Genomic DNA, 14878 nt, shown 5'->3' with positions numbered 1-14878 from the left:
ACTCCGAGCTGGATCGTGTATGGCCTGATCCACCGGACTGTTTGGGGGAGTTTCTAGGTGATCTGAGCCCTTTCTCTTACGTTCTCTTGATACTTTTTGTCTATGTTTCCAAGCCTTTCTCTGACTTCTCTTTTCCCTTTCATTCAAGTCATTGCTATTTTTTTAGCTTCCCTTCCTCCACCCTCTTCTTCCATCTTTGCCTTTCCGTTCTGAGGTATTCCGCCTTTAAAGGAGAACTTGGCAACTTTTTTAACTTAATAAAACTGTCTAGAAATAATTTGGATGGTTAAACAACCTGTTCTGGTGATATTGGTGACTTTCCCCGCTCCCCCCAGCGTTCCCATGCGGAAAACCAACCTCGCAACTTGGGGACTACCGTCCCGGCAAGATAGAAATTGGAAGTCTTGTGAGAAGCGAGAACGAGAAGCGAGAAACACGAACTGCTTTACAGCAATTCGACATAAACACATGCCATATGATACTGTGTATGATGTATTACCCACCTCGGCCGGCTACGATAATAACATATGCACATGAGCAGTGGTAGAAAGGGGGAGGAGGGTGCCTCAAGTGAGTTTTTTTTACGACTGTGTTGTGAAATATACGGCCCACAGCTGTAGGGGGAGCTCTTTGAGAAAACACGCGACAACAAAAGTGAAGATCAGCGAAGAAATTACTAGAGTTGCCGAGTTCTGCTTTAACTCTGCCTCACTGTGTATTATCTCTCTCCGCTTCTTTTAATATTCCCTGTTTCTTCTCCTCCACAGATAGCTGCTACCTAGCAATAACTTCCTAAAATACTTAAAGTCAAAGTTGACCCTGGGGGGGAAATTACAGTGAATGTTAGATTTGGTTAAATGTTGTCATGCCATTTTCATTTGGCTTTAGTCATGGGAGATGCATAGCCTACAAGGGATATTGTATGTGCTATATAGGTAGGTAGTAGGTGCACTATGTGCATCCCAAATGACGTAAGCCAAATGAACATGGCATAATAGTGAATTGAGAGAGAGGGAAGGTTACCAATGGTTATACCGCAGTTAGGTCCGGTCTAATTACACTGAACAAAATTATAAACGCAACACTTTTGTTTTTGCCCCCATTTTTCATGAGCTGAACTCAAAGATCTCAGACTTTTTCTATGTACACAAAAAGCCTATTTCTCTCAAATATTGTTCACAAATCTGTCTAAATCTGTGTTAGTGAGCACTTCTCCTTTGCCGAGATAATCCATCTACCTCACAGGTGTGGCATATCATGATGCTGATTAGACAGCATTATTATTGCACAGGTGTGCCTTAGGCTGGCCACAATAAAAGGCCATTCTAAAATGCAGTTTCATCACACAGCACATTCCAACAAATGTCGCAAGTTTTGAGGGAGCCTGCAATTGGCATGCTGACTGCAGGAATGTCCAGCAGAGCTGTTTCCCGTGAATTTAATGTTCATTTCTCTACCATAAGCAATCTCCCAAGGCGTTTTAGAGAAACTCGTGTTCGTGAGGATGTTCATGGATATCCACGAACATCCTCACTCTCACTCGTGCTATATTGCTTAATAGTAGCATGCGGTGTAGGCCTGTATGGAAGAAATATAGGGAGAATTACATAAATACAAATATAAAACAGGTTAATGAAACATTACAGGCCATATTGGTATTTATTGTGATCAACAATTATATTCTAGCCTTCGTTGAGGACCATTTGGAGGTTTTTGTCACCACCGTCAGATTGTACGTCACCACCGTCAGACAGAAAACCTGATGGTGGTGACGTATGACGGTGGTGACAAAATATACTCTTTCACATGATATGCATGAGTTGTTCACATTAGCCATCTTTTTTTCCCTCTGTTGCTATCTACTTCAGACCTCTTCTTAAAAAGTATACATTTATGTCATAATCTAATCTAATGTTTTTTATACAAAAGAGACGGTGTTGACATGTTATGGTTGTGACAGTAGCAGTGTCCAAAAATATGAACAAGTCTAAGAGAAATTAGCAAACTTACAGGAGCTTGAGTGATCTTGAAGCATGCAGAACAGTTGAAGGTTTGAAAATGGGGTCCCCAGGAATTAAGTTGACCTTGTAGTTGCCTGATTTTATTGCTTTTTATAAATATCTGACGGTGGTGACGAATATGTGGGACACATTTTGAGCAACCACAAAATAATTGTAATATATATTAAAAACTACAAACAGTGAGGTTTGAACAATATTTACTATGTACTCTTTCATGTGGTAAAGATATTTTTCAATTTAATTATTACGTTTTGTTTTTTTAATCAAGTTGAAATGATTATCTCCTATCCGAGGACAACTGATTTTGTAGGCAATGGGCCAGCATATAATCATTAAATTAATACAAATTAAAAATAAACCTATAAAATAACCTTTCATATGTGCAAAGGACCCCCTGATTATAACCTTGATTCTTTTTATTCATGAAAATGTTATTAATTTCCAACAGAATTAGCACTTTTCTTCGTGGGACATGTTTTATCCAAATTCCCAAGAATCAGTGCTATGTGAGAAGTGGTGAGTAGGAGACTTTTAGACAAAAGCTGTGATTTAAGCCCCATTCACACCAGGCCAGCTGGTACGGTTACAGTTACATTTTCTACTGTGGGCTGATAGCGGCCGCTCTTTGGAATGTAATACGAATGCGTCAGTCGTTGCCTTGGTAACGCGACGGTTTACTGATGATATGAGATGAAAATTGCGACCGCGTTATGAAGAATGATCAGCTATTGCTTTTAATTTTATTATTGCTTTGTTTACTTCACTCAAATAGCGTTCTATACAGAGAAACTGGTAGCCAGGCAACAGACCAGGGTTATTATAGTTTTGCATTTTTCATTAGTTTTTATTTTTATTTCGTTTTGACTTTTTGTTTTCAAATTCAGTTTAGTTTTAATTAGTTTTTAAAGTGGGTTTGCTAGTTTAGTTTAGTTTTTATTTTTTGAAAATGCTTAGTTTTAGTTTAGTTTTTATTAGTTTTAGTGTTAGTTTTAGTCTTTTTTTGTAATTTGGGTTATTTGTCAGGGGCAAGATTCAAAAAGGTCAGAAAAAGTATTGTGTAATACTAACTCAACAAAAATGTCATACAATTTTAGGAAAAAATTCACACCCCATTGAAATTCCTTTAGTAACGTTACCTCTTACAAAATCAACACGCCGTACCAGAAATCTACACATCTTCTATACAGAATTCACACCCTATACAAATACCACAGCTGTACAATTTTCACACCCTATAACTTACTTAATTTATCCTATATAGTCAATAGCCTACTCATCTGGATTGAAGCAGCAAACATTCAGTGTAAAAGTATAGTGTTTTGACATCGACAACCACAACCAAAAAGTGCATTTTACCTCAAACTTGCGACTAGTTAACTTTCTAAAGAAGGCGCAATCGCTTCTCGGGTCGACAATAACACACTGACAAAATTATATTCAGAATTTAAAATATTTTTATACCACTTTTTAATGTGTGATTGTGTAAAGGTGTTCACGAGATGGAGATACCAACCTTTCGCGTACTTGCAACGTCGAACGAACACTCGTTCTCATGGAGACGCGAAGTGCACGGAGGGGAGGGGCTGTGTGTGTGTGTGTGTGTGTGCGCGCGCGCGCGCGCATGTGAGAGACGCATGAGTGACAGAGAGACGGAGGGTGAGCAGGGAATACGCTGCGTGTTTTAAATAGCATTAAAAAATGAAAGACCTTGACAAAGACGAAAACTAAGGACATTTACTCTATAATTTTATTTTATTTTAGTTAGTTTTGCCAAACACACATTACAGTTTTATTTAGTTATCGTTTTTTTGTAATGCCTCGTTTTTATTTTTATTTCAGTTAACGACAATGTTTTTTTGCACCTAGTTTTCGTTTTTTCGTTCGTTTTCGTTAACGATTATAACCTTGCAACAGACAAGTGACCAATTCTGAGTACTTAATGGATTCTTCCAGCACGGTTCGTGCTGAGAATTCTGGGCCGAGAACGGTTTGTAATCAGCCTCAAGTGGAAACACAACTCAAACCGTTCCATTCAAAAAACTGTTCGGCCCGACGGTGGAAGAGCGGCTTGTGTGTGTGTGAGTCTGATGGTAAACAACCATTAGTACACTGTTAGACCTTACCAGGCTTTTTTACAGTAAAATACTTGTTAATTGTACAGTTCTTTACTGTAATCTACAGTATGTTACTGTAAAAATGCACTAAATTAAAACTCGAGTTAACTAATTTCGCTTGCAGAAACCGACTGCCTTAAATTGACCAACTGTTATTTAAATGTATTAAATAAAATTTAAAATGCACTAATAATGTGAGCAAAGTATTACTGTGAACTTATTTCATTTGAGACCACTAAAAAAATAATGCCAATAAAGACAAGCTGGACCAGCAACTACACAGGTGTACCGCCTGTTAAAGGAACACTCCACCGTTTTTTGAAATAGGGCTTATTCACCTTCTTTCCTACATTTAGATAGGTGGGCAAATGCATTTTTGTCTCAGTGCATGGATTGTTTTAGTTTGACAGGGTCGGCGCGATCTTAGCTTAGCTTAATGAATGGAATCCTTTGTTGCCAGCTAGCATGTCCTGAGTAAAAGTGATAAAAAAAAATAAATAAAAATAACCCACCTAATTACTATCACTATTACTAATCACAACGAGTACAAATAGAGTCAAACTGAGCTTGACGACGTAGATGTGACGTGAGCAAACCGTCTGTCTTCTAGTAGCTGTGCCAAGATCAATCTGAATCATTCCCTTCCGAGACTTGCAGAGACGGAGAGTGTGAGTAGGAGCTGTCCATGAGCTAGGAGCAGGAGAAACTTTTAGTAGGTGTTTTGATTAATTACTTTGTCATTTTGCCTCCACGTCCTCCCGATTGCCCGCGAGCTTCTCCTCCTGTCCATACGGTAATTTCCTACTGTGCGACAGAGAGTCGCGTGGCTATGACGCAATTGTTAGCCTATTTTTACAAAAATTGCTTCTACGAGGCCATAACGGAAGCTACAAGGTAATGAACATTTATACATTATACATATTACACGCCTTTTATACATTTTCGTGTTTCTTTAGAAATAAATAATGGACAAATGGAGTCTTTAAACGCCTCAGATGTGAAGTTATTCGCTGTCAAAGTGACGCCAAAATGAATGGGAGTCAATGGGATGCTAACAGCAGGTGGGGGTCCGCTAGCCAATGGCGGTGCCCGGGGGTACCTTCAAAATAATAGAAATCCATGCCCCCCTGGAAATCCCACGACTTCCGTCAACATACCGGCGTGAATAGTAGCTGGCTATTTTTCCTACAATACATGAATGGCGATGAACATGGCTGATTTTGTGAGAGACGAAGAGGGTGACTTCTCAGACAGGCAAGATCCAGAACCATACCTCTATGAACCAGAGTTTTCAGAAGAGGAGCTGCGTGCTTTGGAAATAGAACGACAGGAGGAGGAGGTTGCGATCGCTCAACAGCCTGAGGACGTGAGGATGAGAGCCAACATGAACTGGTGGTATGAATGTGGGGGAATATGCCAATCTATGCCGACTGAAATAGAGTGTCTGTGCTGTGGCGAGTGGGACAAGTTACTGCCATCGATGCTCAACGCGTCAGATCAAGATGAGCGTGCCCGCAGTTGTGTCACAGCTACCGAGGACTTCACGGCGTTGATCCATCCTGCAGTACTTGATTATTTTTTTTTCCATTGTGATAAAGTGAACTGGAAAAAACGCCCCACGCTGAATGGACCAAATGGACGGCTGTCCACAGAATAAGTGATTATTTTAAACATAGCGCGTGTATAGATCGACCCATATTATACCTGTATTCACAAGTTGTTGGATTTCAAGTGTTGCGTGATATCTCTGCACCCAAGTAGCAGTTCTTCACCTGTGCTTCCCCCTAATATAGTCCCAAGTCAATATCTGCCTAGGAAATCACCTAGTGTTAATCTGCATCGCTATTTGTACAAGTTGTGAATACGCAGGCCACAAGAAGTAATTAGGTGGGTTTTTTTGTTGTTGTTTTTGGATCACTTTTACTCAGGACATGCTAGCTGGCAACAAAGGATTCCATTCATTAAGCTCGCACCGATCCTGTCAAACTATGCACTGAGACAAAAATGCATTTGCCCACCTATCTAAATGTAGGAAAGAAAGTGAATAAGCCCTATTTTAAAAAAAACGGTGGAGTGTTCCTTTAAATAAATGTAGCTATAACATGCAGCATATCATCAATGTTTGTAGATCTTCTCCTGGACTGAAGCACAGGCTCTACTCTTCAGCACAACGGTGACCAAAAAAAAATAATTTTACAGTAAACTGTATTATAACTTACAGTTTATTACTGTTAAAATACATTTCGTGGGTGTGTCTTTTTTTTATCTTATCTGTTAACCCTTTCAACCCCAAAGGAAAATCCACACTGCAAAGAGTAAAAAGTAACACTAAATCAAGTGGTACAGTGAGATAATTAAGTGAATATGTAAGTTATTGTTGAATATTACTGATGAACACCTGCTGTTAAGAAGCAGAATCACTGAAGGAAAGAGGAACACACAAACAGAAAATAGAGAAACACAAGAACTACAACTGACTTCCAGCCATTACACATTATTACACTTATTATTAACCAGTATGACTTTATTTCTGTCATACATCTACAGAAGTTGTTATTGAGATGTTTAATTGAAAATGTTTGATTTGAAGTTACCATTATAGAGATCAGTGTTTGGTCGGGGGTGTTGCGACGTTCGTCTGTTATAGCACAACTTAGTTTGAATAAACGAGCAGACACTGATTAGCTACTTGATCGCCTAAATTAAGAAAATATAATTAATATTTGTGTAGTGTTCAGTGTTGTTATCGATAGAGATACGCGGATGGGGTATTATTTCATCCGCAACCGCATCACAAAACTCATCATCCGCACCAACGTTTTTTGACCAAATTCCAAAGCTGCACCCGCCCACCATCCGCTGATTGTCTATGGACGATGCAAAGATATTTAATGCTAATGTATGAGGCATATGATATCTATGCATAGTGTTACAAGCCTGGCTCAAAGCAAGCAACAGAGTAGGGAAAGACCACACGCGGAATAGCAATATATAGATATATATTAGATTTATTAAATAAATAGAATTTAACAGAATAGATTTTATACAGTCAGTAATGAACTAAACGGTGCGGGAGAAATGGAACGGCGGCGGGTCTCCTCCCGGTCTCATCTGAAGCGTCTTTAAAGGCCTAGACCAGGAACTGATTAGCACAACTCCAAACAGCTGCGCCCAGCTCACCTGTAGGAGACAGACGCAGCACACAGACAGGAGGAGGATGCTGAGTTTCATTCATTTACGATGAGATGCGCTCTAGTTCACATTGCAATGCAAGTGAACGCGGCGCACCGGCGCCTCCATGTCACGGTTATTATATTGTCTGCTATATTTGCTTTTTATTTATTAAATACATGCAATTGGTTGATGAAACATTTATTAAAATTAAGATACAATTTGTACAAAACGAAATTCGCTTTAAAGAAAGGCTTTATACAAAGCAAAACTTAATGAAGTGGTAAAAATCATGTCTGACGATTTACAAAACAAAACTTCATTAAGTGGTTTATTATTGCAAATGTTTATTATTGCAAATGTTTTTCATTTGTTGGTAACACTTTATTTTGATAGTCCGTTTGTTGAGACTATACTAGTTATTAGTAGCCATTCAGTAGCTTGTCAACAGTGCATCAGTTGACATTCAACAACACTGTTTCAACTGACAAGTAACATATGTTCAACTGACTGCCTATAGACTATAAGGTACAATTCAAGTGTTAATCTACAGATTTTACGAAAAAGTGCCTGTTGACTGATTTAAAAATGTTTTTAAAAAATGTTTTAACCATTTGTAGATAATCTGTTGATAGTCAACTAAAGATTACATGTAGTTGCTCATTTGTTGCTTGTCAACAAAGAAATTGTTTATGATCAGTAGACTATTAATAGACATTCTCAACTAAGCGTTAGTAGATATATTTTAGGACTATCTAATTAAAGTGAAAAAGAGTTTATATCAGTAGAAAGTCTATAACCTATCAACAGATTAATATATTGTTTATGATCAGTTGACTATTAATAGACATTATCCACTAAGTGTTAGTAGATATATTTTAGGACTATCTAATTAAAGTGAAAGACAGTTGATATCAGTAGAAAGTCTATAACCTATCAACAGATTGCATACCTAACCTGACTGAAGTAGAACAAACACTATGGCCAGCACATCAGAGAAAAAAAAAAAGACTTTTATTAAATAAAAAAAATAATGCAACCCATTATTTACTAGGATATCACGATCACATCTGAACCATCTGATTATGTGAAAACAATTATATTAAGCATTGCAAATGAGAAAACTCTCAATAGTCTACATCAATGCCCGAGGCCAAGATCAAAAGTTATAAACAACAAATAACAATAATTATTAATTAATACATTTAGCCTTTCATGACAGTAAGTTTTACAGAAAATCGCATTTATTAAATGCAGTTTAACGTTATAACAGTTATAAAAGAAATAATCTCTGTTCCTGCTGCAAACTCGCTTCGGAGGATTAACAGACAAGACTATAGTTTAAACCCTTAACAATACCTTCTTTAATCGTTTAACCATTTTGTAACATTTCGTTTATTTAACGTTACGTTGAGACACAAAGGGCGTTTTCTCCTATAGAACCATAATACACCAAAACACAATATAAATTAACAAAATACATAATTTTTATTAGCTAACGTAACGTTAGATGTAATCCAAATCTTTATAATCCATACGCAAGCAAGAAACAGATCCAAATTAAGCCCTTCATCCACATCCAGCGATCTCCATCTCCATTCTCAGCAGCGACCGTAAATGTCAAATCCCGGGCTTGTGATGAATAGAGGGTGCTTCTCATTTCTTATTTGTGCATCCTCGTTTCCTTTCCTCGTGTCTCAGCTCCGCCCCCTGTAGGATACGAGGGAAGGCTGCAAGGAAAAGACGCGAGGACGGAGTAATCGAATGTAACTTTTTTTTATACATTGGAATACTTGATTACTCAAGCGTCACTTCATCGCATCATCAGCAGCGCTCAAAGGATCTGCCCTTATGTTGTTGAAGTTTGTTTATTTAAGAAATTCATAATAAATAATAATAAAGCAAGATACCCTGTTGAAATATGTGAGATGTGTGGTTTATATAAACTGCAAAGGTAAAGTATAAATTAAAATGATTGTGACCGATGTGAAGGGGGAGGAGAATTTAGACGTGCGTCACGTTTAAGTCACGTTTAAGTCGATAAAACTCTTCCGCATAGGATACACCTGTGTATCCTTGCTCATGACTCCTCAGGAAGCCTCCTAACTCCTCGATCCTCGACTCCTCGCGGTGCAGTTAGAGAATTGAGATGTCCTTCAAGATGGCTGAGCTCGATCGGTTTCCGGGTCATAGGATGGAGGACGGAGGAGCGAGGAGACGAGGAGGGATATTGAGCATAGATATCATATATAAACGCTAGATGTCTCGTGCGCGCTGCTGGCCAATGGAGGTCGACGTCCGCACGTGGCGGCCATCATGCCACAGGTAGCTCGCTCACTCGTTTAATGGTGCATGTACTTTTAAATAACCATAACTTGCTCAATTTTCTACCGATTTTCAAACGGTTTGGTTTGTTATAAACGTCAGAGATGTAGTTATGACACTGCATACATACACTGCATACATATGAATAATTATAACATACATGTTCAAGCATTCGAAATTATAGCCACGTTAATAACGTTTGTAAGAAACCAAACCGTTTGTAAATCCGTCAAGATTTCAGCGAGATAAGAGGATTTGTGTGCATGCTGATCACTCACCTTACATGATTGCCTGCCTGTGACAAGATGGCCGAACGGTGATGCCGGAAGTGACTGCGCCATAAGACATCTAGCGTTTATATATGATATCTATGATATTGAGAAGCACCCTTAAATTCAAAAATTGCGCCCTCAAGTAGCGTTACGACATGTTTTACGGCAGTGATATCAAACGCTCATTGGCTCTCGCCTGCTTCATCACAGATTGCAGCATGCCGTGTTTCAGTTGAAAGAACATTGAAATCAGAGCCCGTCTACGGAGAGCCTTGGCACTTCCTATTAGCCCCATTGTATAGATGGTTGGTTGCAGTTCCATTAGAATTCCACTGGAAGTGATCGCGGGCGAGTGCAGACTGAATGGGAGTCAATGGGGCTATACGGCTAAATTTGTCTCTTTCACCCGATTGCCGTTGAGAAATTTCAGATTTTATTGTAGGTTTTGCAAGTTCAACATGGGTTATAGGTCGAAAATTGAATGAAAATGAACTTATGTCCTTTCGATTTCTTACAAGTTGAGTTGTTGCCCATAACACGCTAGCATTCTGCTAATGAACGCTGATTGGTCAGTGGAGGACTGATTACGACCAGAGATGCCGCTTGATGGCATTGTGGCATCCGAAGCGGGACCAGAAACAAACAAAACAAAAACTCTTCTAGCACGTGTGTTTACCTGTGTCAGCTGTGTTGTCGATGCCTCGAGTGAAAAGAAAGTGCAGAGCGCGAACGCGCCAGAGTGAGTGAAGGATTTCCGTAAAGCAGTATCTCTGGCGCGCGCGTGCCGTCTTCACGCAGAGGGAAGCTGGGTTAACATTTTCATGGATTAATAACTTAAATTCTGCTCTGTCCCTTATACAAAACTATTATATACTGCCAGAGAGGACTGCAACACATCGTCATTTGAACGACTTTTGGTACCGATTTACATTTTCGCAATAAATTATTATGATTACACATCTGTTGTTTTTCTTCATGATTTTAGCCTGCATAGTTTTAAGAAATGGTTATGGGTAGGTTTAGGGGCAGGAGTAGGATTAATGTTAGTGGCTCAAAATATATTTTAATGCTATTAATAAAACTGGCATTTCCCTACACATCTCTGTCCATAAAGTCTTTTATTCTTTTTATATTCTGTATAAAATGAGTAATTTATATTTAGGTTTGGGAGTAGGGTTAAGGGAACTTTGTGATTCGTAAACGTTTTGTAGCTGTGAATTCGTAATAATTCTACGTTGCAGACATGTCTGTATCATACGTTTCAGCATCTATCCAAACGTACAAAAAAAGTATGTTTTCAATCTGTTGATAGGTTATAGACTTTCTACTGATATAAACTGTTTTTCACTTTAATTAGATAGTCCTAAAATGTATCTACTAACACTTAGTGGATAATGTCTGTTAATAGTCTACTGATCATAAACAATTTATTTGTTGACAAGCAACAGATCTAATCTTTAGTTGACTATCAACAGGTTATCTACAAATGGTTAACAATTTTTTAAAAACACTTTTAAATCAGCTAAAATAATCATTAATTTGATGCACATGAGACCCCTTGAGTAGGATATACAGTATCATATACTTCATATGCTGACATGACTGTTGACATTTAACTGACAGATTGATCTTGAGTTGTTGGTACTCAATCTACAGAAAGTTAGTTGACAACTGAAAGTTAGTCGCCAATTGGTTAATAACCTCTTGCAAAATAACATTGACAGTCAACAGGCACTTTTTTGTAAAATCTGTAGATTAACACTTGAATTGTACCTTATAGTCTATAGGCAGTCAGTTGAACGTATGTTACTTGTCAGTTGAAACAGTGTTGTTGAATGTCAACTGATGCACTGTTGACAAGCTACTGAATGGCTACTAATAACTAGTAAAGTCTCAACAAACGGACTATCAAAATAAAGTGTTACCCATTTGTTTAATAAATCTCATAATGATGGCACATCACTATATCATAGTCATAGCTTTTATTTCTAATCAAATACAGTTGGAAACGACATAGACCATTAATAACACAGACTGTCAACAATTGTTTTTAATTAGTATTTAAACATTCTCTATGATAAAAAATGTTTATAAAAAATATTTTAATAACATGGTTTTGGCGGTTATAGAGTTCTAATGACGGTGTTCAACTATAACTGTCGGTCTCACGGTTATATACTAACCGTCACACCCCTAGCTATTTTTGTTTTCTATGGTATATTACTGTTTTAATGGAAAATGGTATGATACTGTTAGAATTTGGCCTTTTTTAACAGCAAGGGTTAACAGTGTGTATTTTCCTCATTTCCCAGTTCAACACCATTCAAAGCCAGAGATAAAGTGATAAGACTTTTAGACAAAAGCCGTCAGTTGAGCATCGTTCACACCCATAGCAAATTATGTCATTCAACATGAGCTGTTGGCGACATAGTGTGTGTGTGTGTGTGAGAGAGAGAGAGTCTGATAGTAAACAACCATTAAAAGATTACTTCATCAGTCTTCTTGTATTTTCCCTCATATCCCAGTCCAGCACCAGTCACAGATAAAGTGATCCTCCTGAAAGACTCTATTACTACCTGGCAGATCTTGGCTGTCAGTCTGTCACCAACACTTGGTAAGATGAAACTGCAAACACAGGATACATGGTCTGAAAAACATCATCATCATCCAGGAGCTGCTGCTTTAAACCCTTCTGTGTGTCTGTGTTCCTCCTCAAAGGCATCTGTGTGGCAGAACCTGAGGAGATTATAGTTTTTAAACCATTTTTCATTGACCTCAAGATCCCTTATTCAGCTGTGCGCGGTGAACAACTGGAAATCAAGGCCATTATTCACAACTACACACCAAAAAATCTGAAGAAGGTAGATCTGATTTGATATTAAAAATGTATTTGATGATGATGATTTTATGGTATACATTAAAACTATGTGCATCATAATAACCCCTTCTGATCGATTCAAATTATTTACTAATGACAGCATGGATTCTGAGAGTCATTTCAGTTTTTTTTACCTGCTTGTGATTCAAACTGTAGAAAAGTACACTTAAACAGAAATGTTGTCCATCATACATTTCATATTTGATTCAAATGCATTTACTTTGGATGAACTATCATCTACATATTAAAGAGATGTATACCTCACTCCCATTTTCACCAGGTGCGTGTGGAGCTTATGGAGACAGAAGATGTTTGCAGCTTTGCCAGTAAGAAAGGCAAATACAGAACAACAGTAAACATTGACAAAGGCTCCAGCATAGCGGTTTCATATGTGATTATTCCCATGACGCTGGGACATCACATGATTGAGGTGAAAGCTTCAATATTTGAGTATGAGGATGGAGTGAGAAAGACCCTGAAGGTGGTGGTACGTCTGATGCGTGTAATGGCATTTTCATCCCTTTCGGGGTTTTTATTTTTGTTAATATAATGACTAATAGATGTTTGTCATATTATTTTTAATTTTTAATTGATAAACTAGAGTACCACCGGTAGTTATCTCTATCTCTCTATCTCTCTCTCTCTCTCTCTCTCTCTCTCTCTCTCTCTCTCTCTCTCTCTCTCTCAGTCTGAGGGTGTGCTGACTCCATTACACAGACCAAATGTGGAACTTAATCCTGTTAAGAATGGTGAGATTTACTGTGAACCATACAATTACATTACTGTGTTATACTTCTGGTATGCAACACATTACATTTCCAGCCAATTATGAAAAAAAAAACTTAAATGAATATCATTATAGTTTCAGCCAATAAGTTCATAATCAACTTCTGCTCTTTTCTTGCGCAAAACTCACCAAAACTGTACAACATCTGATCAGCACATGGCTCATGCCTTTTACTTCATCTTCCTGTTCTTCATCCCAAATGAAACAGGGGAAACACCTATAGTTATTAGAGCTGCAATACCAGATAATCGGGTTCCAGGCACACCTGCTAACACCCACATCTCGATTGCTGGTAAGGAAAAATATGTTTTCAAGAACATATAGTGATTATTTATTTAAAGTTGTGCAATTTTGTTTAAAGAAAGCTGAAGCCTATATCTACAATCATCTCATTACATCTGTCCATCTGTCTTAATTTAACACTGCACAGCAAAATCCCCAGTGTTAAATTAACACTCCTCAGTATACATATGTGTCCACACTACAGAGTGTTAAAATTAACACTGAAGCAGTGTTGAAGTTAATGAGATAATTAAGTGATTAATTAACTGATGATTGAGCATTATTGAAGATACCTGATGTTAATCAGCAGAATCATTGAAGGAAAGAGAAACAACAAGAACAGAAAAAAGAGAAACACAAGAACTACAACTGACTTCGAGCCATTACACATTATTGCACTTATTATTACCAGTTTGACTTTATTTCTGTCATACATCTACACACATTCTTATTAAGATTTAACAGAAGTTTAGATGGTAATGTTTTATGGAGTGTTTGTCGTGGTCGTGGTCGAGGCCAGCATTTACCCGCTATAAAGTTACCATAAACTTCGCAGCTTTAAAAAACAATCATTCCTAATGCCGAAACCTGACAGCCAATACGAGTCAGAGTAACGTTAGGGAAGAAATGTTTTCAAAGTCTTTTACACCGCGAGTCTGACAACTGGACACACTGCTGAACAAAGAACCGCACACTGTTAACCCTTGCTGTAAAAAAAGGCCAAATTCTGACAATATAATACCATTTTACATTAAAACAGTAATATACCGTAGAAAACAAAACTAGAATACAGGAATATACTGTAAATCAACAGTGCTCAAAGTCGACACTCAGAGGCTGTTTTCACAATCACACCCTATACCCTCATTCACTATTCCCTACAGTAGTTCACTAATATAGTCCCCTTGAATGTAAATAAGTGAGTGAATTTTCAGGCTGTTTTCATGCCTGAAATGCTTCATGTTGCAGTGCATGATGGGAGCCACCAATCAAAACGCATTCATGGCTCACATCATGCATTGCAGCAT

The 14878-nt window shown here is 37.9% G+C and overlaps 1 protein-coding gene across 1 annotated transcript in view; it reads left to right on the top strand.

Moving 5' to 3' along the window:
* Positions 1-14878, top strand: part of LOC311077818 (complement C3-like) — a 180790-nt gene that overhangs the window by 70936 nt on the left and 94976 nt on the right. The window contains exons 19-24 of the mRNA XM_084106448.1: positions 2528-2537; positions 12429-12517; positions 12622-12764; positions 13062-13268; positions 13470-13530; positions 13777-13860. Of these exons, the coding sequence (XP_083962574.1) occupies positions 2528-2537; positions 12429-12517; positions 12622-12764; positions 13062-13268; positions 13470-13530; positions 13777-13860 (594 nt within the window). The remainder of the gene's footprint in view (positions 1-2527; positions 2538-12428; positions 12518-12621; positions 12765-13061; positions 13269-13469; positions 13531-13776; positions 13861-14878) is intronic.

Source organism: Abramis brama (genome assembly GCF_963993115.1).
Source record: "Abramis brama genome assembly, chromosome: 2".
NCBI lineage: Eukaryota > Metazoa > Chordata > Actinopteri > Cypriniformes > Leuciscidae > Abramis > Abramis brama.
This window is presented reverse-complemented; position numbering and strand designations above follow the sequence as displayed.